The sequence below is a fragment of the Antedon mediterranea genome, chromosome 4 (genome assembly GCF_964355755.1).
Source record: "Antedon mediterranea chromosome 4, ecAntMedi1.1, whole genome shotgun sequence".
NCBI classification, from domain to species: Eukaryota; Metazoa; Echinodermata; class Crinoidea; order Comatulida; family Antedonidae; genus Antedon; species Antedon mediterranea.
In genome coordinates, this window is record NC_092673.1 from 12,754,132 (window position 1) to 12,777,352 (window position 23,221).

The 23,221-nt window shown below is 35.7% G+C and overlaps 2 protein-coding genes and 1 long non-coding RNA gene across 3 annotated transcripts; all 3 read left to right on the forward strand.

The window, feature by feature from the left end:
* Positions 1-230: 230 nt before the first annotated feature.
* Positions 231-1,407, forward strand: LOC140047011 (uncharacterized). Its single transcript, XR_011844895.1, has 3 exons — positions 231-270; positions 615-724; positions 1,286-1,407. It is a non-coding gene; the product is annotated as an uncharacterized lncRNA (long non-coding RNA).
* A 1,561-nt stretch (positions 1,408-2,968) lies between these two features.
* Positions 2,969-3,636, forward strand: LOC140047564 (uncharacterized). The gene has a single exon (XM_072092605.1). It carries the CDS (start codon positions 2,986-2,988, stop codon positions 3,634-3,636), a length of 651 nt encoding a protein of 216 aa, XP_071948706.1. The 5' UTR covers positions 2,969-2,985.
* A 16,641-nt stretch (positions 3,637-20,277) lies between these two features.
* On the forward strand, positions 20,278-22,744 carry LOC140048012 (uncharacterized). The gene is made up of 4 exons (XM_072093026.1): positions 20,278-20,492; positions 21,084-21,600; positions 22,016-22,143; positions 22,337-22,744. The coding sequence occupies exons 1-4, from the start codon at positions 20,475-20,477 to the stop codon at positions 22,664-22,666; spliced, it is 993 nt and encodes a 330-aa protein (XP_071949127.1). The 5' UTR covers positions 20,278-20,474; the 3' UTR covers positions 22,667-22,744.
* Positions 22,745-23,221: the final 477 nt, after the last annotated feature.

The window sequence follows — 23,221 nt, forward strand, 5'->3', positions numbered from 1 at the left end:
AAAATATTTTTTTAATGGCATTTAAAGTACAAAAAGGGCATTATAGTTTCACTCATCTTTGAGACTCTCTACATACATTTCAGTCAAACAGGGCTACCATGGCCTCCAAAACATAGTTGCTTATTTTACTGTGCTGCTTGTAGTAAATTATTTAGTTTCGTCTTTCAGATAGAGGCTTTGATCCAGATTGGGATGTCGTGTCATAACAGTCAGGTTAGATTCCAGAGGATTGGTAAATTGCAAAAACCATCCCAATATATAAAGGAAAAGGTGACAAAAATATTTTAAGTAACTATAGACCAATTTCAGTAGTTTTTCATGTTTCAAGAATTCTGGAAGGAATCATACAGAATCAATTAACAGATTATTTAAACAAATTCAACTTAATAAATATAAATCACTCAACAATGAATTGCTTGCATAGGGTTGAATGGATTGAATATTTAAATGAGCATGAAATGATTGGAACATGTTTTCACATGTCATCTCCAAATGCTTCCATACTGCTGATCACGCTATTATACTTACTCATCCCATGCGAATTAGTATAATAATCACAATTAGGCAGAAAAAGCGGTAACTGCTAATGTTTCATAATTTATTTTGTGCACTAGGCTTAGGTCGTCTTATGCTGATTTATGAGGCCTAGACTATTATGTTTCAAGCTTATGCAGAGCATAGGACCAAATCAGAAGCTGTGAATTTGTTCATTCAACATGTCCATGTAAGTATATTAATTAATTTTATGATACTCTTAAATTAAATTTATTTAATATTAGTATTAAAATATCTATAATTACTATATTTGTGTTTTTAAAGTGAAATTCAAGTTTTGTAGTTGACTCTATAAACGAAAATGTCAATAGGATTACAAATAAGACACCAAATGGTGCCAAATGTCTTTGGTGTCCACTGTTAGTCATCGGTAGGCCATTATGCTTCTTTCCAGTTTTTAAAAGTCCACAATTTAAAATGATTTATTTTATAAATATTATACAGAATAATTTGCTTCCCTTCTGGAAATTCCAATTGAAATTTGAAATAATGACAGATCGGTAAGATTTAAAATTAAATTTTAATGATAGTTAGCCCGATGCAACACCAGAAACCGAGTCAAATGTTACTTTGGTATCTATATATAAATTATGCTTATTTCTGGAATACAGTAGGTAGAGACAATGTAAAACATGTGTCACCAACCTAGCTGTTCCGTGTGTAACATGATTGGTATATTCTGCAACATTTTAGCAAGCCTTTACGATATTGTTCCATATATTTCTTTTAGGAAGATATAATGACAGATTTTAAAAAGGAAATTAGCAGGAAAACCTTTAAAAGAAACTGCAATGCTAAACTTTTCAATTTCTACGGCATACACAAAACACAAAGTCCAAATACACAAATATTAATCTCTGCAAGTCTTCATTTTTAAGCTTCGACCAAAGCATATCATACTACAAAAGCTACGGGGATGTTTGTGCGAGTACTGTGTAAACATAACTCCAAAGCTGGTACTGAATAAACAGTGTACCCAGTATAATCGTCAAGGCTGCAAGATTGAAAGCTGCTTCAAAGCCAATGAGTTAACATTATGTGACAAATTGGAGGGGTTAAAACACCATAACATAAATTGTGACTCTGCAAAAAATGTGGAATCCATCAGTTAAGTGCACACTCAAAAAGCCTATTGGCAGATACTAGCGAAGTGTCAGTTCCCTGGAGAAAGTGGAAGCATGTCAAAGTAGATCTGACTAAAAGATTTGGAGAGAAAGAAAAGTGTCAAAAATCATGTTGGTTGAGTGTGATCTGGTTGGTGAACTGTTGAATGAATTGCATCCTTTTTCAGAACAACCAATCAGATGGCATTGTAACTATGATACTGGATTTGGCTGAAAATTATGCTTTTGTCCAGCAAGATGAAGTTCAAGCAGAACACTGGACACTGACACTATTGAAATAAAATAATAAAACAATTTGAAACACATCTTATGCATGCACTGTATCCAACATTTAACCAATATTTATGGTCAGAAATCATTAATATACCTCTGAGTATGTGCCATTGCTTGTTAAAGATACAAAGGCAGATGAGATGTTGCTCGCAGATGTGCCATTGGTTGTAGTAAAGAGCTTGAAAGTGAAAGTAACACAATTGTTAGATGCTATACAAAGGTATAAATGCACACATGTTTATCACATTTTCTTTCTTTTTTTCATTAGATTTTTTTTCCAAAACATTAAAAATATAAACACCATTTTTATTATTGCTTTTAGTCTTGATATGCTTACTTGGCACTAACGGTTTGATACCAGAAATAAAAATATGGATCAAACCAGGAGGCGATAAAGGAGGAGGAACCTACAAATTTATGCAGCAAATTGGCAATGTTGACTGGCCCAATTCCTTGAAATATACCGTAACAATCTTGATATGGGAAGCAGGCGATTGCGCCTACAATTTAAAAACAGGGATGGAGAGAATCAGTAACCAAGTTGAAGACCTCATTGGTGTGGAAGTAAGTACTTTATATCATAATAGTTCTGACAATTCATAAAAAGTATTTACTATTTATGATTTCACTATATGTTTTGATTTATTTTTATTTATTTCAGTGGAGAAGAAATTGAATTATTTGCATTCAGCTACAGTACTATAAATACAAATGTCGTGTTTATGGATTATCTAAAGCAAGTGGTAAGTACTGTAATTCTTAAACTGGGACCTAGTATTAGGCAATATCTCGTAAATAACACACTAGTTTACTAAAAAAAATATATTTTTTATAGGACGACACTTTTGCTTATATTGCTTGAGTTCAAAGGGTAAAGTTGATTCAACAGAAATAACCCAAGAATCCATGAAGAAAGATTTAGAGAGTTTTACAAGTAATGGAAGCGAGTTCAAATCTAGTTTAGTTTTATGCATTCATGACTCCGCTTGTGTAAGACGTGCCGAACGAGAGCTCCCGATATTACTTTTTCATAATGGCTACAACACGTTCCAAAAAACCTGACAACGTAAGTTTTGAAGAATTTGTTAAAGAGTCTCTTTCCAATATCATGAAATCGCAAAATAACCTTGATAGTAAACTAGCTGAATCTATTAAATTCAACGAAGACAGAATTATTGCTCTGGAAAAGGCTCAGTCGCGATACGAAGCTAGGCAGGCGGAACTCGTCGACGATTTGCATACAGCTCGCAACACAATTGCGTCTATGCAGGCTGAGCTGAACAAGGCTGAACGCTTCTCCAGGAGAAATAATATTCGCATTGTGGGAATCGCTAAATCGGATAACGAAAACCCAATCAACATTGTTGAAGATTTCTTAGCCACTCATTTTAAAATTAAACCGACGATTGAGAGAGCCCATCGAGACGGTCTAGGATTCGAAGGCAAGCCGCCCCATATACTCTTTAAAGTGCTTTCATATGTGGACAAAGTAACAATCCTCAAAAACCGACATAAACTCGCTAGTTCAGGTGCCTACATTATAGACGACTTAACCCGCACGGACAGGCAAGAGAAGAACAAGTGGAAGACCCAAGTTAAAGCCCTGTATGATCAAGGAATCAAGCTTAGGTTCAGAGCCGGGAAATGGCGTTCATCAACTGGTATCCCACATGCGTTTAAGTAGTAACCTCATTGCACAATGATGAACTATATCCAACTTCATCTATCCAAGAAGAACTTTTTTTTTTCTTGTCTTTATATAATTATATTATTTTAAAATATGCAATGATATCGTTTTCCGTTAGCTGTTCACTATTATAATAGTTTTACATCGTATTATTATACCGGGAGCTCCTGTTTGATTTACTTCTGTAAAGCACTCTTACCACATTGTCAAATTTGCATACGGTACATCTCAATGCAGCATTCATCATACTTTCAATACGCTGTCTCAGAACCAATGTTTTTATAGCTCTACTTTTGTTGTTTTGTATTGTTTTATTTTACTATATTACTATCCTTACTGCAATGCTTAATAACAATTCCAGTATTAAAACTACACGTATTAAACGTAATTTTCGCAAAGAGCGTAAACCATGGATCACTGTCGGTCTGATTAAATCAATTGGTACCAGAAATAAGCTCTATACTGCCTACCTCAAATCTAAGAAACAGACCGATAAGGACAAATACATAAAATATAGAAACAAACTAACTAATTTACTTCGCATAGCAAATAAAGAGTATTATGCCTCAAAATTCAACCAGTATACCAACAATATTCATAAAACCTGGCGATCAATGGAATCTTAGGTAAAAATAAAAAACAAAACCAACCCTCTCACTTTTTTAAAAACAATTGTAAAATTACTAATCCCGGACTTATTGCTGAACAATTTAATGATTATTTTATTAATATTGGGAACAACCTTGCGCAAAGTATTTCATATAATGGCAACTCAAATTTTAAATCATTTCTTAATCATTCCTTTATTTCAAACTCTCTCTATTTAACTCCAATAACGGAAACTGAAATTGTTGATATAATCTTAAAACTTAGGGACAATAAGAGTCCAGGATCTGATGGATTTTCCAATCAAGTTATTAAAAACATCATAAACTTTATATCCAAGCCTTTAGTCCATATTTTTAACCTATCATTTCAAACTGGAATTTTTCCAGACCTTTTAAAAATTGCCAAAGTAATTCCTATTTTCAAAAAAGGCGATCCCTATTACTTTGAAAATTACAGACCGATTTCCCTGCTGCCTTGCCTGTCCAAGGTTTTAGAACGCCTGATCTACAGACTTTATACTTTTTTTTCTAAATACGATATCCTCTTTAAGCATCAGTACGGTTTTAGAAAAGCTTTTTCCACTGACCTTGCAATAACTGATCTCTATGATAAACTGACTTCTGCACTTTCAAACAATGAACACACCATTGGTATTTTTCTTGACTTGAGTAAGGCTTTTGACACTATCAATCATGAGATACTTCTTCACAAACTTCAGCACTATGGTGTCAGAGGCCTTCCTCTTAAACTCTTAAAAAGCTACCTTACCAGTCGCCAACAATTCACTGCTTTCCTCCCTTTTGACTCCAAACTATCCTCCATTCTATGCGGCGTTCCGCAAGGCTCCATACTTGGTCCCTTATTATTTCTAACATATATAAACGATCTCCCCAACTGTTCCAAATTACTCAAATTTATACTTTATGCGGATGACACTAATATTATTTATTCTCATAAAAATGATCAAATTTTAGTTAATACAATTAATAGTGAATTACGCAAAGTTTCTGATTGGTTCCAAATCAATAAATTATCGCTAAATGAATCCAAATCAAATTATATTATATTTAAACATAAAAACAAAAAATCCATCTCTCAAAACTTAAAAGTTTTAATTAATGACAAGGTAATCACACGTGTTGAGGAAACCAAATTTCTTGGCGTCTCCATTGACTCAAAATTATCTTGGAAACATCATATCAATACAATCTGCAACACAATTGCGAGAAACACTGGTATGATGAACAAATTAAAGTACACACTTCCATCAAACATTTTATTTAAGTTATATAATACTTTAATTCTTCCGTACATATCATACTGCAACATTGCCTGGGCCGTTACACTTGGCAAGTTCAGCACTTTATGCCCCTGGACTAGTTTCGAAACTACCAATATTGACCGAATTTTTAAATTGCAAAAACGTGCAATCCGAATCTGTTCAGGGGCATCATTCAGATCTCATTCAAAACACTTATTTTTTAACTTCAAATCTCTCAACGTCTTTGATGTTAATAAACTTCAAACTGCATTATTCATGTACCGACTTACAAAGAATCTACTTCCGACCCACCTATGTTCACTCTTTACTAAACCTTCTGATACCCATACACATTTTACCCGTTTTTCCAATACTAATGTATACACTGTTAAAAACTGCGACTCACACATTAGACGTCATTCAATACTTTATACCGGACCTAAACTTTGGGAAAGTCTTTCACATTCACTGATAAAGAAACCTTCACTTTTTAGTTTTAAAATTACATATAAGCAATCTCTAATCCAAGCATATGATGAATAAGGTGTTATGATTATTTTTAATTATGTTAATTTATTGTTATTCTATTTTTTATATATTATATTTTAATCACAACTATTACTGATATTTGTTATTCTCCAATTTTTACTAGGCATTTTGTACAGCAAATATCAATATTTCATGCGCTGTTTTTGTCATGTACCGTAACTGCAGTCTTGTTAAAGTACCATACTTATTTGACCTCCTTTCACACTTCTTTGTTGTACAAGTTTCTCTATATATTTTGTTTAAATTTGTTTGATTACCTTAATGTTTCACATTACTTGTATTATTTTTGAAGTGTGAAAAAAATTGAATTTAAAAAAAAAAAAAAAAAACATTTTTATTCTGGTTTGTTATACATACAAACAGGGAACAGGCCTACTACTACCATAGAGATATTAATATCTCTATGCTACTACTAAAGCTAGCGTCTTAACTGTTGTACCCAACACTGTACTACAAGGCCTACTGTACTACTAAGATAGCCCAACTACATATTCCAGAGTAATTATATAATCCAATATTATTAATAGATTAGATAGTAGTTTGTTTATTTATTGTATTTTTGTAGGCCAATGCAAAATTCTCTTTACTATAGTATAAAATATATTTAATTATATCAATATTTAACCAATTTCAGTTTACAGTAGCACATAGGTTCACAAATCAAAGTTTGCTTATAGGGCCTGTGTTAAACTTACCAATCCCAGGTGAAAAGTCCAGTTGAGACCAATTGGAAATGTCAATTGGTCTAACTGGTTTTAAACTGGTTTTCAATTGGTTCTTTTTTCAAGCACAACTTAGTGTGGTCCAATTGGTTTTTTTTCCTAACTGATCCAACAGGTTTTGCAACCAGGTAAATTGGTATTTCCGAAGAAGGCCTAAACTAGCTTTTCTAACCAATTGTTGAATGAATGTGGGATGGAAAGAGGTCGCAGTCACATCATGACTTTAAAACCATTAAAAATATGTCAAATAATTAAGTGGACCAACTAAATACCAATTGGACCAGTCAAACCAACTAAATACCAGTTGGACCAGTCAAACCAACTAAATACCAGTTGGACCAGTTATAACTAAATAACCAACTATACCAATCGAACCACTTAAATACCAGTTGGACCAGTTAAACCAACTAAATACTAATTGGACCCAGTGGTGGCGCCAGTGGGGGGGGGGGGGGGCTACGGGGGCTCTAGCCCCCTCGTCGGGGAGCCTAGCCGAAGTGAACACGGGTACTTTTTGTCGGGGAATATAATATACAGTAAAAAGCGTTCGTGTTCACTTCGTAGCTTCAGCGCCTAGAAAACCGCGACGTTTCATTGACCGTGAGAGTACGTCAGAGTGATATTATGCACTTTATATGCATTCATTATTGCCAGCGATCTAACTTACTACTAAACAATAGCTAGGTACGCACTTGTCTGGCGGTATCCCTTTGTACGAATCGTTGGGTCGAGACGCGTGATATCATGTTCCATCCAGGGACCAAAATGTGTACTGTAGTTATTTTCCAGGCGAAGTTTACCGACGGTTACGTTGTGTACTGTGTCGACGTATGCTACACTACAGCAAAAACGAATTATGTTAATTGTTCGTATGTTCACCAATTTTTTAATTTAAAAGTAACCTTCTGTACCGTGGGGAACCTAAAATAAATATTTCATCCATTACTAAACAAAAAAACATGCCATTTTCGCTTAGCCAACATCTTATTATAGCTAAGTTATTAAATTTTCAATGTCCTGTATGTCATGAATTTCTCACCACTCGGAAGTCCAGATGGTACGCACGCATACACTTGGGAGGAATAAACTTATTTCCCCAACTGAAAAAGGTCTACGCTTGCGTTTTTTAAGCCTCTAGGCCTGATGTTTCCAAAGTATAAAATGCAGCTGCAGCTCTAGTTTCAAACATTTTCTTAGCTCAGCCCCAACAATAAAGCTGGTCATATTTCGAAGTACAAGAAGTGCATTTTCCGGGACCTAACATCTCTATTTTTCAAACATTTTTTAGCTCAGTCACAACCATGATAGGGACTTATATATTTTGTTTCATGTTTTGAAGTATAATAAGTTCAATTTCCGGGACCTCCAACTCTATTTTTCTAAATTTTCTTTGAACTTTTATTTTTTCAATTGAAAAATATGGATTGAAACAGTCATCGCGCATCGTTTTTTTGCACGCAGTATTTATTTATGCATTATAAAAAATGGAAAAAATGGCTACCCTAAATCTGATTAAAATGACCTCAAATGACGCTAGAACGCGTTGCTTCTTGGCGGCCCCCTGGCCCCCAGCCTAGTGATGGTATCCCCCACGTCGGGAAGATCCTGGCGCCACCGCTGATTGGACCATGTATTGCCTTTAAAATGGATTTAAGTGCTATTTATTACAGTATTTTTATTACAATTAACAAATGATTAAAAAATAAAACATGTATTATTTTTAAATAATTTAATAACTAAAATTCAGAAGCTGTACTGTACAATCAATATTGTATTTTTAATATGCAGTATGCTATAATAATCTACCATTATATTGTCATTCTTTGAAAATATAGAAATAAAACATAATACAAACTAGATTTGAACTTGTCACTTTGAAGAATTAGTTATCCGAGTGTGCTCTCTATTTTGTGTCTAAACAGTATACACTATATACTGTATACATACTACATACAGTTTAGCATAGGTACAATTACGGGACCTGTCTTTTATTCCAATTTTTAACATAATGAAGTAATCAAATTGACACACGAATATAGCAATCGTATTCGATTAGTATCTATGTATCCGAGAAGTGTATACGCTAGGTCCATGCTATAATCAACTGGAGAATATACTAGTCGAATACCATAGACCATGTGACCGCCAAGAAGGGCTTGCGCTGGGGGTACGGCGGTCGGCGATCGTGGGTATAACTATAAATAAATACTAGGCCTAGCTTGGCCTATTCCAATCGTAAACGTTTACAAATGAAATTTTATCACACTAAAATGCCTTGAAAACTAGGCAGAAGCAGGTTGCCGTTACGAGGTGACGATATGTAGACTACACTTCTGTGTGGTGTGAGGCATAATGTTCGGTGTATAAGACGCACCCTTAATTTAGAGGTCAAAATTGCGTGTCAAAAGTGCGACTTATACACCGAAATATACGGTAATTGTAATGGAAAGTTTACGGACCCAGATCAGACTTCTGAAAGTAGTGCTGAAACTCAAAAGAAATCGTCCAACGTTTGCATTCTCCACATTAAAAAGCCCAAACAAAAATCAAAGTGGGGAAATATTCTCTCGTTCAGTGATAAACATTGGGAAGCGGTTTTACTGGCAGCAGAAAGCAGACGCAAAAAAGCATAATTTTGTGGAATCTGTATATCACAACATTGTGCAAAAATTACCGTCATCTCCTATAAACGAAAATGAAGGTTATCATGTGATGTGTTACAAGAATTTTTACTGCTATACATTCAGAAACTGAGGCACCTCATACACACAAGTTAGGAAGCACTGCTGAGAGTCCACATTTACGTTCAGCTACACCCGAAAACGATCGCGGGAATGCAAGAAAACGCAAAAAAGGTCAGTATGAAGTAGCTGGTAGTTGTGAGACAATTGAAGCTGGTCAGAGCATCCATGAGGCAGCTTCAGCTTTAAATGATTCTAAACTGTTATCCAAAATAAGTGGTATTGACTTAGTAGCCAAAGAAGCAAAATATCACCACTCTTGTAAAAGTGCATATTTGATGTCAAGTCAGAGTGAACTGGATTCAAATGAGTCATCCAAACTAACCATGATATAAAATATCCATAACTAAGTAGAAAAAGCAATCATCTGCAACAAAAGACCTGAGCTTTTGACATCAGTGTTTGCCAGATATACTGATATGTGTACACTTTCTGAAACAACACCCATAAATAGTACACAGAGTCTTATGCGTAATTTGATAAACAAATTTGGTAAGAAACTACGTTTCCACACAGAAACAAAGAATTATTATTTACAATTCTGACACTGCCGATAAATCTGTACGTGTTGCATTTGACTATGCATCTAATGATGAACACATTGTTACCGAGGCAGCTTTTCTACTTCGTAAAAACATACTTGGCATTCAAAAGAAATACCTTCATGAAAATCCTACTCTGGATGATTTAAAGGAAGAGAATGCTTTGCCCCACAAGTTGTTATCCACATTTTTCACTGCATTGTACAGTGTTCTGAGCATGTGAAACGATGTGTTATGGAATATGGACTTCCTTTGGGTGTTAAAACATGCTTTGAAAGAGAATAACAATCCAATGTGGGTCGGTTTACAATGCTGCATCATATCAAGACAATTTGCCAAAACAGACAGTTCGATATATGCCAAATTTGCAACAACCAATCACTAGGTTAGATGTCATACAAGACACCCTTGATAACCCAAAGATGTACTAATGAATGTCAGCAGAAATTCGGAATTGTGACTTACAATTTAAATGCAGCAAAGCCAGCTATGCAAATACAAGCAACAGAAAAAGTTTGATGACATATTTATCATGTTAGGTGCTTTCCATGGAAATGGCCTTTTTTAATTCAGGAGGTCCTGATATGCTTACCAATACTAATGTGCTTGCTCCCGGGTCACTTAATGGTTTTTTAAGTGGAAAACATTTCAATAGATGTAAACGTTTACACCCCATATTGGCTCTTTCTTTTGAAATTCTACATTTTCGGGAATTCATGAAAGAGTATACTGTAGCAACAGAGAACAGGTAACCGAATTAACCAATGAACCAACTCATGAAAAAGCCATCAACTCCGCTACATTTAGTCATGCATGTACAGCATACTAACAGTTTGTAGAATTGACATGTTCGGGAGCACATGGATTCACTGCTTAATTTTGGCTTATGTACATTGACTACATCCATAGCTATCATAATTTAGAGAGGTCAATCCGCACCAATAACATCAGTCTTTATCTACTCTCTTACTTCCATATTGGTCTGTTTTTTTGCCACAAATCACATCAACTATGCATGATGGTTAACAAAATTCCAACTCGATCTTGCCAATATTGATAACTTGCATCCTGGACTCCGGAGTGTATTAGAGAAAGATGCATTCAGTATCCGGCATACAGACAATACTTTTAGTCGAATACCAGTAGATCTGACACTTGAGCAAACAGTAAATGCTGATGCTGCTTCTAGACTTAGTGGAATAACATCTGCAACTAACAACTATGGTGCTCGTCTACGACGTGAGTTGTTTGTTAGCATTGTTCAAGAAACTGCTTTCAAAAGACGACATTGCTTCAGAGATAAAACCTGCACGAATACATCGTGACAACCGGGATCTAACTGCTGTAATAAAACACATAGAGGATACACATAATCCTTTTGATAGAGTGATACTGATAGACACATCTACTAAACTATTTAATATCAACACAGGCAAAGCCGTCAGTACTGTGGTAAAGGAAAGTTTGCTAGACATACCTCAATGTGGACAGTCTAGACATCAGGAGTTTGTACAGTCTTGTGTCAAAGATCCTAGCAGATTTGAACAAAGAATAAAGAAGACGCCAATAAAGACATTTGCATATGATTGTGCCAGCAACAAGAGCACAAAAGATAAACACATAGCAGAGCTCAAGTGTTGCAGAGATCAAATGGTTTGACTAGTGTTGTTAGCGACCATACGCAAGCTTGACTTGCCATATATATTTAGCTACCCCTTGACGCCTGTTCCGCTTTCTCTTTGTAATGCAGATGGAACTATATGACCAAAACACCAAAAATTTCACTGTTTGGTGTACTTGAGTCAAAAGTTATTAAATAATAATAAATTAATCCACAACATCCATATGCTTACATAATAGATGGCCAATTCTTATTACACACGTTACCAAAAATACATTCCACCAAACTATGGAGGACTAGCCAGAAGTGTGTTGATTCAGGCTTTATCAGCAAACACACAAACTAAGAATGTCCACCTGCTCTTTGATGATTATCCACAACCATCACTAAAAGATTTTGAAAAAGGTAGAAGAGGAGTTGAAGAAAGAGAGTACCTAATAACAGGACCAGAACAAGTTAGACCAAACAATGATGCCTTGAAATCCAGATCATTTAAATCTCAAAACATCAATTTCTCGCAAAAGAATGGCAGGACCAGACATGCTGACATATTCCGGGATAAAAAGGTGTTTCTTGATGTACCTGGAGAGTGCTACCTTTTGAGTTGTTGATGGTGTAGTTACTCAAGAAGATGTTGCAGCCCTCAGAAGCAATCATGAAGAAGAACATACTAAAATATGTCTGCATGCTAAGTTTATTGAAAGTATTGGTCTGAGAGGAGATATGTCATACGAGCATCGGACACCGACATAGCAGTTATAATGTTGTATCATTGCAATAAGTTTGCCTCTAAATTGTGGATGGATGTTGGTATATCTGCTAAAAATAGTAGGTACATTGTTTGCTGTCATCCGCCGCCCTAATTTCGAAATTAGGGGCGGAGATAAGAAGAAATTTTTTTTTTACGTTGAGGGAACTTTTTTTGGCCGAAAAGGTGTAAATCGAGTGTGCGAGGATGAAACAATTAAAATAATAACGTAAACTAAATTCTAAAATATTTAATTAGGCCTGCTAACAACGACCTAATGCTAGGTCTACTGTGTAGTAGGCATAGCCTAGGTTAGTTTAGTACGTAAAGATTGTGTTTGTGCGCGCGACACACTGAAAACAAAAAACCCAAAATACTGCTACTAACCAAAATGTCGTTAGTGGCAGTTTGCATTGTTCCAAATAGTAGAAATAAAATTTGATCAATAGTTAAACGAATGCTATCTACGGATACCTTCCGTGATGTTTACACTAATGTCATTAGGCCTAACACCGACCTAGTAGGCCTAACATTAAACAAAGTGTCAATAGGCCCGGACGCAACTGGACGATGGACCGAAGTCAGTGCCGATGAGGTTGTTGACATCATGGCCATACTAAAGATGTCGCTTATCTAACTTTACTGCACTAAAGAGCAAGAGCAAGAAAATACTACCAACGAAATAGGCCTAAATGCCTTTACCATTTTATTAAATGGAAGTAGGAGACGATCTCTCCCCGAAAAGAAAATTCAAAAGACGGGTACAGGTACGTTGTTTTTTTTTTGTGCTATATAATGGCTTTAAAGTCTATTTTTAGGCTATCCTTTCCCATCCAAGAAAGGCTTGTTCGAAATTGCCTTTTGGGTTGGTAGCACGGCCTACAATTTAATTTAATAAGGCCTGATTTTGCAAGGCTATGGCTATGCCCCTCCATGTTATTTTCGTGGAAAATATAAACTACTAACCTAGGGCCTACTACTACTAGCCTAGCCTATAGATAGGTACCTACTAGGTAGGCCTAGCCTCCGTATGCCTACTGTAGGCCGGCCTACTACTAGGTCTAGGCACTAGACCTATTTTTACGTTCTTTAAATGTGTAAATATTCACTCAGATAAATTTAATCCGCTATAAAATAAGATGTTTTGCTAATATGCGACAACTGTAGAATGTGGGCAGAAAAAGCCCAAAATCACATCGTTGACCTGGTCACAAATTTATGAAAAATCTTATACCGGACAGTTCAGTCGTGCAGTGAATTATTTAATTTTGTTTTAAGAATCTTTTAATTTGTAGGCCTAGTAGTACTTTATTTGAATTATGTCTAGGTCTATTGAATTTGCTTATGTTAGATTCTTGGCAGACAAGGCCAAGGCGATCATATATATTGATGATAAAAACACATTAAGCCAATTAATGAAACTGATTTCGTTTGTAACAAGGCTTATCTTGTTCGGTGGAGAAATGTCACTGAAGAAGAACAAGGCCAACAGCCATTAAGTCGCGTGCTACAATGCATAGTGATACCGGACCGACAGACAAACAGACCAACAGACAGACAGACTGACAGACAGACGGACCGACCGACATAGTGAACTATACTGACCGAAATTACTGAACATGTTTAAAAATGTTGAAATGTTTAAAAACATTTATATTTTTTTAATTTACACGTGCGTAGCCTGTCACTTTTGACGTGCTCGTATAACGTAATTTCGAGTTGAAAAGTAAGTCAAGAAAACAGAAATCGGGCAAAAAGAGTGCGCAATAACATTTAACGCGCAGTGCGCGCGCAAAAATCTGCGCACTCATGGCAATTTTGTAAACGCTTAAAATTGCCTGAAACGTACTCTTATTTCATCGAAAATAAATTTTGAAAATTTTAAGCGCGCGTACGCATGCGTTACATGCGCTACGCACGTAATTGTATTGCCATATGATGATTTATGCCCTGAAATTTATGAGTACCAAATTTTATTTAATTGTGATTCATGGTTGTTAAGATATGATTACAAACGTGATTTCGTTAAATCGTGCGTAGACCGCGTAATTTTTTATTGCGCACCGTGAAAACATAACCACATCGATTCCTGGCCATAAGGAATATTCTGTGAAAAATTGACTTAGCTAGATTAAACTGATGTCAAGATAAGGTCATAAAGCGATAAAACGCATAGTGATACCGGACCGACAGACAGACAGACAGACTCTAAGGTATTGGATACGAGTGTAGAGGAATCCAGTGAGGTTGAGGAGCGTATTGTACCTAGTTTAATAGCAGTCCGGAATGAACTAGTAAGTAATTTAATATGTGCATTAGCAGTACATGTGTCAAACGAATATTCAGGCATTTTAAGAAATACTATAATCTTTTTATGTATAATATGAATTTTTACAGAAACAGCAAAAGCAAACCAAGGCAGCCACTAGCAAGAAAATGATGCAGGATATCTTGCAAGAGAAACTGGTGGCACATCCGCTGTTTTCCTCTACCATTGAAAGAAAAACCGAAAGTGTTGAGTACATGAAATCAATCAAACTTGCAGCAAAATATAGAGAAGAAGCTGATAAACTTAAAAAAGAAAAAGATTCTCTTGCAGTTGAAGTGAAAGAATATAGACTGTTAAATAGAGAGCTGCAAATGAAATTGCATAACTTACAGTAGGTAAGTAAATATTGAATCTGCATATTTTGTTTTTGTATAAATGTTAAATAGATTGCGAATTATTTACAGTGCAACTTTTAAATACAGTAGGTGCATATGTAATCAACTTCATGGCTTTCTTTCTATAAGCTATAAATTTGCTATAAAGTATAATTTTTTAAATTTAAACAAATAAGGTGCTGCAAGGATGTCTATTATTGCAAAAGAAACAGAGACCAATCATGTGTACAGCAGAGGAAATGAAACCAGTTCAACAAAATTATTCCGTCCCTGAACCTGATGTTGATGGACAGGTAAGGATATATCTATATCTTGACCTGAAATGACAAAGCTGTTGTTTAAAGTGCTTACTGGATTGTTGAAAGTCGAAGTCGATTGAAATTAAAGCTTTGTTTTTGAGTTATTTTACAACTTTGTGGATTTTGTATTTATACTTTTATGTCACAAGGGAGTTCCTAAAGTATTTTCAACCGCTCTGAAACAAACGTAAGAGGAGTTCGTGAAAAACACATCAATGTCATATTAATCCAATGTAATTTTCGCTTTTATTCACAATGTGCCCTTATTTTTTAAAAAAATAACCCCCCTTTAAAAATCCTGGCTACGGGCTTGTACTACGGTTACTTTGATTTGTTTTTATTGTTCAACTATGGTTTAAAAATATGTAACAGTATAGCATTTGTCATTCATTTACCGGAGTTCTTTAAAATTGTTAAACAGTGATATAGTTTAGATTATAATTATAATACTAAATATTAATAATGATCTTGGTGATGAGAGATTTAACTGTGATGTTATTCATTAAAATTAATAGAATTATCTACTTTGGACTTCTGATACAAAGTATTCATAGTATACCATATTCACACAACAGTCACTGATATTTTGACAAAAAAATTTGGCAAAAGTTGTCCATTAAAGTGAATAGAAATATGTATCTTCTTGAGTATTTTGACACCAACTAAGACCATATCCGCCCAACAATTTCTGAGATATGAAAAGTAATAATAATAAATGAAAACTTATATAGCGCCGGTATCCTCCACCCATGTGGCGCTCATGGCGCTTTGTGCATTAACAACGTGCGAGAACATCAGCGAATAACGACGTCTTTAGGTTGGTCTTGAAACTGTTTAGACTAGTTGAGCATTTAACTGTTGCTGGTAAGCTGTTCCATACACTTGCGGCCGCAACGTAAAAAGATCTCTGACCCCACTGATTTTTCGCTCTACGCTCTTGAAGAAGGTTTTGTGACAATGATCGTAGGCCTCTGCGGGATGATTCGTAACGATCCACAAGGTCAGATAAATAAGCAGGAGCACTGTCATTTAGGATCTTGAATACAAACAACGCAAGTTTGTACTTAATACGTTGTTGAACAGGCAACCAATGCAAATCCATCAGGACAGGAGTTATGTGAGCGTTTGATTTTGTATAAGTTACAATTCTAGCTGCCATATTTTGCAAGCGCTGCAAACGTTGTATTTGAGATTTTGGTATGCCAAACAACAAGGCATTACCAATGTCAATTTTAGAAGTGACAAATGAGTGTACAATCAATTCAGCTGTTTTCTTGTTAAGATTACCGCGAATACGACCAAGGTTCCTAATCGATATGCATGCCGCTTTGGATACAGTTGTTATTTGTGCTTCCATAGTGAGATTACTATCCAGCATGATTCTCAGATTCCGGACCACCGATGAGGGAGCGATGTTAGAGTTTCCGATTCTGATATGTGTGATGTTGATTTTGGAGATGTTACATTTAGACCCGACGATAATAAACTCTGTCTTTCCATCATTCAACTTTAGGTAATTTGTTGTCATCCAATTGCGAACATCTTCTATACAGGCTTCCATCTTACTGATTGCTGCAGCAACATCCCTTTGCACTGGATTTACTGACACATAAATCTGTGTATCATCTGCATAGAAATGGAAATGTAGACTGTGTTTGCGAATAATGTCACCAAGGGGAAGCGTATAAATGGAAAACTGGCCAGGCCCAATTACTGACCCCTGTGGTACACCATATTCCAGGCAAGCTTCATCTGAGAATGCATCATTGATACAGACTAGCTGACGTCTTCCTGTAAGATATGACTGGAACCAGTTAAGAGCAACACCATTTATGCCAATGCGATTTCTCAGACGGGTTATCAGTCTTTGGTGATCAACTGTATCAAACGCTGCTGACAAATCCAACAACACCAATAGCGTTATTTTCCCATCATTCATTCCTTGTAACAAATCATTCTGTACCTTTAAAAGGGAACTCTCCGTGCTATGACATGCACGATATGCCGACTGGTAATTCTCATTTAAATTATGCTTTTGAAGATATGGAGTAATGCGTGATGTCACTACACGCTCCAGAGTCTTTCCAAGAAAAAAAAGATTCGACACCGGGCGGTAATTTTTCAGCGTGTTATGATCCAAGTTTTGCTTTTTTATTAAAGGACGAACGTGAGCAATTTTCAGTTCATCTGGCACTATGCCGGTATTAAGAGAATGGTTAATGATTTCCGTTATTATTGGAACGACTGCGTCTATACACTTCTTCAGTATAGAAGTAGGAACTGGATCTAACCTGCATGATTTTGTTGGTGATTTCATCAGAATGTTGCGGATCTCATCTTGAGATGCTGGTGTAAATGTTGTGAGATGCTGATGAACAGCTGTCACAGGCTCATTAAATGACATGTCATCAATCTTGAAGTCGTCTCTGATGATCTTGATCTTGTCTGTGAAAAACTGACAGAACCTGTTCGCAAGATCAAAGTCAGAAAGACTATCTGGGAGAGGTGATACCTGGCGATGATGAAGGAGTTGGTTAACAATTTTAAAAAGTCCTTTCTGATCTGCTGCATGTTCTTCACACAAGCCAATGTAGTAGTTGGCCTTTGACTTTCTTACCATGGAATTTACATTCCTCTTCTGTGCAATGTAAGCTTGACGATCTATTTCCAGATGAGAGATTCTCCATTTCTTTTCAAGCTTACGCTTTGTTCTTTTCTCAGCATAGATGTCACTGTTATACCAACTAGTATTTGGACGGACCTTTACTGTTCTCTTTTTCGGTGGTGCGTGTTTGTCAAGAAGTTCACTCAAAGTGGTGACATATAGTCGTACTTTACTTGATAAATCAAGATTTGAGAGTGAAGTTCCGAGATCAGACTGTGTGATATCTTTACAAAATGTCTCAAAATTTATAGCATTCCAATGACGAGTTTCGATGGATTTAGTGATTACGGGTGGCTTCTTGATAAGGAGATTACATGTGATTGCATAGTGATCTGATATACCATCAATGACATTAAGGTTTGAGAAAACAGGAGGATCAGATGAACGAGTGATCAGCAAGTCTAATGTATGACCATGTCGGTGTGTAGGTGTAGACACATGCTGTTGAAGACTGCTTGCTACAAGTAGATTCCGAAAATGAATTGCATCTGCATCATTTGGCATATCCACATGGATGTTAAAGTCTCCAACGAATAGTATGGGAGCCGGCTTCAATACATAGTGATCAACCAAAGTTGAGAATTCTTCAGTGAAAACATTTAGACTGCAACCCGTTGATTTGCTTTGAGGACGATATACTGCTACGAGGAAAACTGAGGATGCATTGCTGACTATTTCCACATTTAGCAGTTCAAATGATTTTGGTAATAATCCCGTGTCATAACATTTAACCGCTATGCTTTCCTTGTAAAGAAGTGCAACTCCACCACCTCTTTTAGTACCAGCACGGGGAGCATGTTTGAGAGAGTATCCGTTGGGTGTAATATTTCCTATAACTGATGTGTCTTCTGGTTTAAGCCACGTTTCCGAAAGGGCAACAACATCCAGATTATGTTCGATAACGAAATCCACAAATTCTGTTGTTTTGTTCCGAACGGATCTTGTATTAATACTGCAAAATTTAATATTGTTTTTAGATAAGAGAGAGTTTGATGATAAGTCCGGAAATGATAGATTGTTTTTAGTGTGTTTGTCACGCCCAGCTCTTGTACCACCAAAAAAGGAGGTTTCTACAACAGATGTCAATACTTCTGATGATGACATACCGACAGAGTCAGCAGGTCAGTAACTTTAACAATACAATGACATGTTATGTAGTTATTTACTAGGTTAGAGTAGAGGCCGCCTCTAGGCCTATCCCTATGTTTTTATGGGCCCGATCTGGGAGGTAGCAATGTCGTATTCGATTGGGACATTTATCGTTGAGTATAGTTTTTTTTGTTTTGATTTACCTTTCCGTACTTATAACACAATTGTGTGCGTTGAGATTGTTCTTAACAAAAAAGTTTGCATTGTTAACGTTTTCTATTTCACTGGACCACCTCTAGTTACGTTCAGTATAACCCCTATTAAGGCTTCAGGAACAAAATAATGTCCCCTTGGCAGGGGTTTTTTACTGGAAAAAAAAGAAATTATTTTGATATGTAAAATAAATAATTGATCTGGAATCATAAAATAAAAAATTGAAATTAGCAGTCCCTTTTAAACAATAAATGTATCTAATTATTTCTATGATAATAGTTTAAATTGCACATTTTCTGATTACAACATAGACTCTGTTTGTCTAGTAACAACTACCAAAGTTCCTCCAGCAGCAGAGAGAAAAGCATGGGAGGTTTCTACAACAGATGTCGATACTTCCGATGTTTGATACTTCCGATGATGACATATCAGCAGGTCAGTAGCAATAACATTAACCATGAGCTTTTGCTAACCTTTCTAATCACACTTTTTTTTATAATTTTTTTTGGCCGAAAAGGTGTAAAAATCGAGTGTGCGAGGATGAAACAATAAAAATAATAACGTAGCGTATATTTCGGTGTATAATCGCACTTTTGACACGCAAATTTAACCTCTAAATTAAGGGTGCGTCTTATACACCGAACATAAATGCCTCAACACACAGATATCGCCACCTCGTTGGCTAGGCCTGGGCTTTTTAAGGTAAGGCCTATTAGTATTACTAAAGTCTAAAGAGTAGGCCTAGCCTAGCTACAGTGTACTAGCGTAACAGCAACCTGCTAGTTTTCAAGGCATTTTAGCGTGATTTTGTACTAAATATGATGAAAAGATTTAGGCGCTCCGATAAAATTTCATTTGAAAACGACGTTTACGATTGGAATAGTATTATATAGTTATACGCACGACCGTCGTACCCCCAGCGCGAGCGAGCCCTTCTTGGCAACCACATTGTTTACACAGTATTCGACTAGTATATTCTCCAGTTGATTATAGCATAGACCTAGCGTACACACTTCAGGATACATAGATACTAATCGAATACGATTGTCCGTGAAAACGTGCGCCTCTCGATAAAAGGATCGAGCGAGGCTAGCCCACACACACGTGTGGTCATGCACTCGATATTGCGGGTGCGAAACTCATTCATAACAAGTTAGAAAGAACTAACGGAATGGGGGACTTCCCTTCTTGTTGAGGCTACTGGGCGCGGCCGTCTTATACATCGACGATATACAAAATACCGATATTTTACTCTCAGTTAGGGGTCGGGTGCGTCTTATTATACACAGGTGCGACTTATACACCGAAATATACGGTACACTAACTTCTAAAAATTAAAATATTTAATTAGGCCTGCTAACAACGACCTACTGTGTAGTAGTAGGCCTAGCCTAGGCTAGTTTAGACACGGGGCCTAACGCGCCCAAAACAGAATTAAAGTGTGAAACAAATTATGAATAGATGTTTGAGCTCGTTGTTTTATTCAGTGTGTTTTGTTACTCTCAAATTCGCGAGCAATTAACAGAAAAATTAACATTAAAAAAAAAAAAAAAAAAAAATTTTTCCACCCGCCCCCCTACCAAAATAAAAAAACTTGACAGCAAACAAACAATTTTTTTTTTTAGGCCTGAGGAAAAAATGGAAATATACTAAAAATGTATTTTTTTTATTTTGCTTTGAAAAGTTTTAATTTTAAATCATTACTTCTTTTACTCTTTCAGATAAAGATTGGGTTTTTAATGGTGGGTCACACTCACGAGGATATTGACCAATTATTTTCATGTGTGGCCAAATACCTGAACAAATATAGAGCATCTACACTTGATCATCTTCGAAGTGCTGTTGAAAACTCGTACAAAAAGTTGCCGATTACATCAAGTATCATTTCCTATCTGCATGACATTAAGAACTGGTTAGTACCATACATGCAAGACATACGTTACCACAGCAAACCACACCAGTTTAAGTTTGTTTTGGCTCAAACCGGAAAATGCATCATGTCCTATAAGAACTGGTCAACGGATTGTACTTGGTGTGAATGTGCAAGAGAAATGGACACACTTCCATATTTGCTCAAGGAAAGCCCTGCTGATATACCAGTGTTGTGTACTCCTGATTTTAGTAATGCAGATATACCAAAGTTAAAAAAAAGTCTGGCGTCTGTTGCAAATTTTTTGCGAATAGAAGAACGTGACTGGTGGGAGGAATTTTTAAATAATATAGAAGAGATCACAGAAGGTATGTACTGTACTACATTGCATGTGTGATGTTTCACCATTTTACACATATATTTTTTGGTTTACAAGAGAATTTTGATTTTAGTATAGATTCAGCAGCTATACCAAAATTCAACTCTTTACTCCACACAACTATGTTGGGTCACATTCACCAATGCATGCTTCCACTGATAATTTTATGTGAGAACCTAAAATTATCAAATAACATGAACGATATCTAGTGGAGTACACTGGAGAAACATGCCTCCTGATTAATTCATAAGATAAAATCAATCAATCAGCATCTGATTAGCATGGTGCGCAATGTATTGGCCCAGCTTTTATGCAACAAACACCTCAGCATAAATATATCATGATATTTTGTATGAATGTATATTATTTACTTTTTAAAACTAATGCGTACTCTTTTTTTTTAGGAAATGAACAGCGATTTTTGCTCCATGACATCATTTTTAATGACAACAATGCAAGCCCTATGAGGGAGGAATCTGATGGAAACGAGACAGACATTAGTGACTCGGATAATGAAAATGAAATAAGACCGGTATGATAAAGATATTATAGATTTTCAAAATTACATCTTTGAAACATGTAATGCAACATAGTTTAAAGCAGTGCTTATATTTGGGATATGATCTCATAATCGCATCAAGCAAATGCATCAACGAAAATTCTATATTTTTAGGGTTGTAAGAAAAATGATTATGACTTTTCTATGCTTTCTCCCACACTACTAGGTACACATTGGTAAATTTTCGAAGCGTAAGCCACCACAGCAACTCGATGTTGGTGCTATGGTAGCAACAGCTTTAAGGAGATATCCCACAGAATGGCCTCGGATAGGCAAAATATTCAGCATAAATAACAATGAGGTAGAAGTAGTGTGGTACACTGGAACGTATACTTCCCGGTTTGTTCTGTGTGAAAAAGATGGACAAGAATGGCGAGAAATAATATCGAAGGAGGAGGTGATAAGTATATTTAATTTAACACCAACTAGTAGATTGCCTACCAATGTTATTGTTAAATTAAAAGAATTAAGAGATGACTTTTTAAATGAAAGTTAATGCAGGGAGTTTTACAACTCACTGGTTGTCACAATAGGGTGCACATTAATGGAATTTTACATGTATAATGAATCTAAAAAAAATATTTAATTTTCAACCAATTTCATAATTGTATATAACAGTAGCTCAACCATATACTGTAGTCAAGTTTATGACCATGTAGTTTATATAACAATAGCTCAACCATATACTGTAGTCATAAAGTTTATGACCATCTAGTTTGTATAACAGTAGCTCAACAATATACTGTAGTCATAAAGTTTATGACCATGTAGTTTATATAACAATAGCTCAACCATATACTGTAGTCATAAAGTTTATGACCATGTAGTTTATATAACAATAGCTCAACCATATACTGTAGTCATAATGTTTATGACCATGTAGTTTGTATAACAATAGCTCAATCATATACTGTAGTCATAAAGTTTATGACCATGTAGTTTATATAACAATAGCTCAACCATATACTGTAGTCATAAAGTTTATGACCATGTAGTTTATATAACAATAGCTCAACCATATACTGTAGTCATAATGTTTATGACCATGTAG

Coding starts and splice junctions, on each gene's coding strand:
- LOC140048012 (XM_072093026.1), top strand. Junction 21,601..22,015: donor TATAGAAGAGATCACAGAAG/GTATGTACTGTA, acceptor CTTTTTTTTTAG/GAAATGAACAGCGATTTTTG. Junction 22,144..22,336: donor ATGAAAATGAAATAAGACCG/GTATGATAAAGA, acceptor CCACACTACTAG/GTACACATTGGTAAATTTTC.
- LOC140047564 (XM_072092605.1), top strand. CDS start 2,986: ATGGCTACAACACGTTCCAAAAAACCTGACAACGTAAGTTTTGAAGAA.